Here is a 2,202-nt window from a genome sequence, read left to right as displayed (position 1 = left end):
ATATTTAAACGAATATAAAAAGAAAATTCAATATTCGAAAATATTGTTTTATAGATTTGAATATTTGTGTAGTATAAAATAAAATGAGACGGTATTATTCTTTTGTCCTAGTTTTGTAAAGAGAGTAAAGTTGAACTAATGATATTACTTTTTTAATGGATGAATACTCAAAATACATGTCAGAAACGATGGATGAATAGATTTTTATCAGTATTAATAAAGTGAAAATGATATAATGTACAGTTAAGATACTTTACACTTATTCTTCTAAAATGAAAATGATAACACAGTAGCCTGTCTTTAAAGATGACACTGAACCGAAAATTCTGTTGGAGGAGGCGCCTTCACCTCCTCCAACAGAATTTTCGGTTCAGTGTCATCTTTAAAGACAGGCTGCTGTGTTCTGAGGTCATGTAATGAATCCTTTAAATATTTCTCCCACACCTTCTTCCTCTCATCCTTATCAATCACAAAATTGCCGTGTACATCCGCTAATCGACCACTTTTGTTAAAACAGAATTTCCCAGCCATCTCCTCTATTTTAAGATGGACATTGAAGCTATCATAGCGACTTTGATATAGCTCTATCTCCTGACACTGTTCAACCTTTTCTCTCTCCTTGGCCTCCTTGATCTTTCCTCTAATGATAGTATGTATCCTTCTATACTCAACAAGATTGTCTTTGTGACTCTTCCTCAGTTCCATAAGTTCCAGTATCTCATCAGTCATCCATGACCTACATTTCCTTGGGTCCCTTCTTAGGTATTGATCTTTTATACCTTTTACTGTTCCCTTTACAATTTCAAGTCCCCCCTCCTCACTCTCCAGATCTCCACCCCCTCTCAATCTCTCATTCAAGTCATTACTCACCATCCGCCGTACAACAGGATCCTTCAGTCTTCTGAGATCATAACTCTTCACCTTCCGGACTTTAACTCTCTTCAATCTGTCCTTAAACCTGCCAACCAAAGGTGTGTGATCAGATTGGATATCTGCCCCAGGATATGTTTTGACAAATATACAACTGTTCCGAAATCTTCTATTGACCAGCAAAAAATCTATCTGATTTCTTACAATTCTTCCTGGTCTATCCATTGGTGATTCCCATGTGTACAGTCTTATTGGGTGAAGTTCGAACCATGTATTCATCACAACCAACTGATTCGATTCAGCGAAATTTTCTAATTCATCTCCACGAGTGTTTCGGTTACCCAGTCCAAAAGGCCCCACAGAACTCCATGTTCTGCCCTCTCCCAGTTTAGCATTGAAGTTTCCCAAGACAATTGTCAAATCATGTCTCTTGAGTTTCTCAATTATTTGGTTAATACTGTTGTAGAACTCTTTGACTTCCTCATCTGTTCCATCAGTTGTCGGTGCATAGACTTGAATGATATTTATGTTGACTGGTTTTGCCTTGAGTTGCACCAGTATCACTCTTGATGAGACTGGGACAACATTGTTAACACATTTTGCAACTTCTTTTATCATTATGAACCCAACTCCAAGTTCATGTCTTCCATTGTCTGTTCCAGAGTAGTAGACCCGGTGATCCTGGATGTTGAGGGAACCTGAGCCTGGCCATCGCATTTCACTCACTCCCATTATACTCAATTCCATGTGTGTCATCTCCTGTATTGCATTGTGAACTTTACCACCCTGACTCATGGTTTTTACGTTCCACGTGCCGATCCTGATTTCATTCTGGCACTTCAATCTTTCAGTTACACTTGAAACTGCTCCTCCCGGAGATCCGATTGAGGAGCTTACTCCGGAATTGAATTTCGCTGCAAGCATAGCCATTAGATTTACTAGGACTCATCCTGTGTGGATCTTTAATGAGGTGCTCGTTCATCCCTATGCCGTTGACCGCATTTTGCTTTCATCCGTCTTTGGTTCAAGATATATTGGAAATTAATTATAATAGTAATCCTTATTTTGCTACACCATCAAGAAATGCCAGATAAGAACCCTCTTGTGATAATTAATAATATTCAATTTTGTTCCATGAGTCAATAACAATCTAATCCTGTATAACCATTCCTATGAACTTGTAACATTTTATCACACTAGGCCTCCAGCAATATCATCTAATTGTGAGTATATTTAGGATATCATAAAAAAATATACTTCGATCACCACTCTCAAGTTGGTTGTTAGAGTTTGGTGAAATGGATCCTAAACTTAAGCAACATTCAACCAGGA

The 2,202-nt window shown here is 37.9% G+C and overlaps 1 protein-coding gene across 1 annotated transcript; it reads right to left on the bottom strand.

The window, feature by feature from the left end:
• Window positions 1-300: 300 nt before the first annotated feature.
• Window positions 301-1,800, bottom strand: LOC120349654 (craniofacial development protein 2-like). The gene has a single exon (XM_039420135.1). The coding sequence runs from the start codon at window positions 1,798-1,800 to the stop codon at window positions 301-303; it is 1,500 nt and encodes a 499-aa protein (XP_039276069.1).
• Window positions 1,801-2,202: the final 402 nt, after the last annotated feature.

This window comes from Nilaparvata lugens, chromosome 2, assembly GCF_014356525.2.
Source record: "Nilaparvata lugens isolate BPH chromosome 2, ASM1435652v1, whole genome shotgun sequence".
In the NCBI taxonomy this organism is placed as follows: domain Eukaryota; kingdom Metazoa; phylum Arthropoda; class Insecta; order Hemiptera; family Delphacidae; genus Nilaparvata; species Nilaparvata lugens.
Note: the sequence above shows the minus strand (reverse complement) of the source record. Positions and strands in the feature narration are given on the sequence as shown.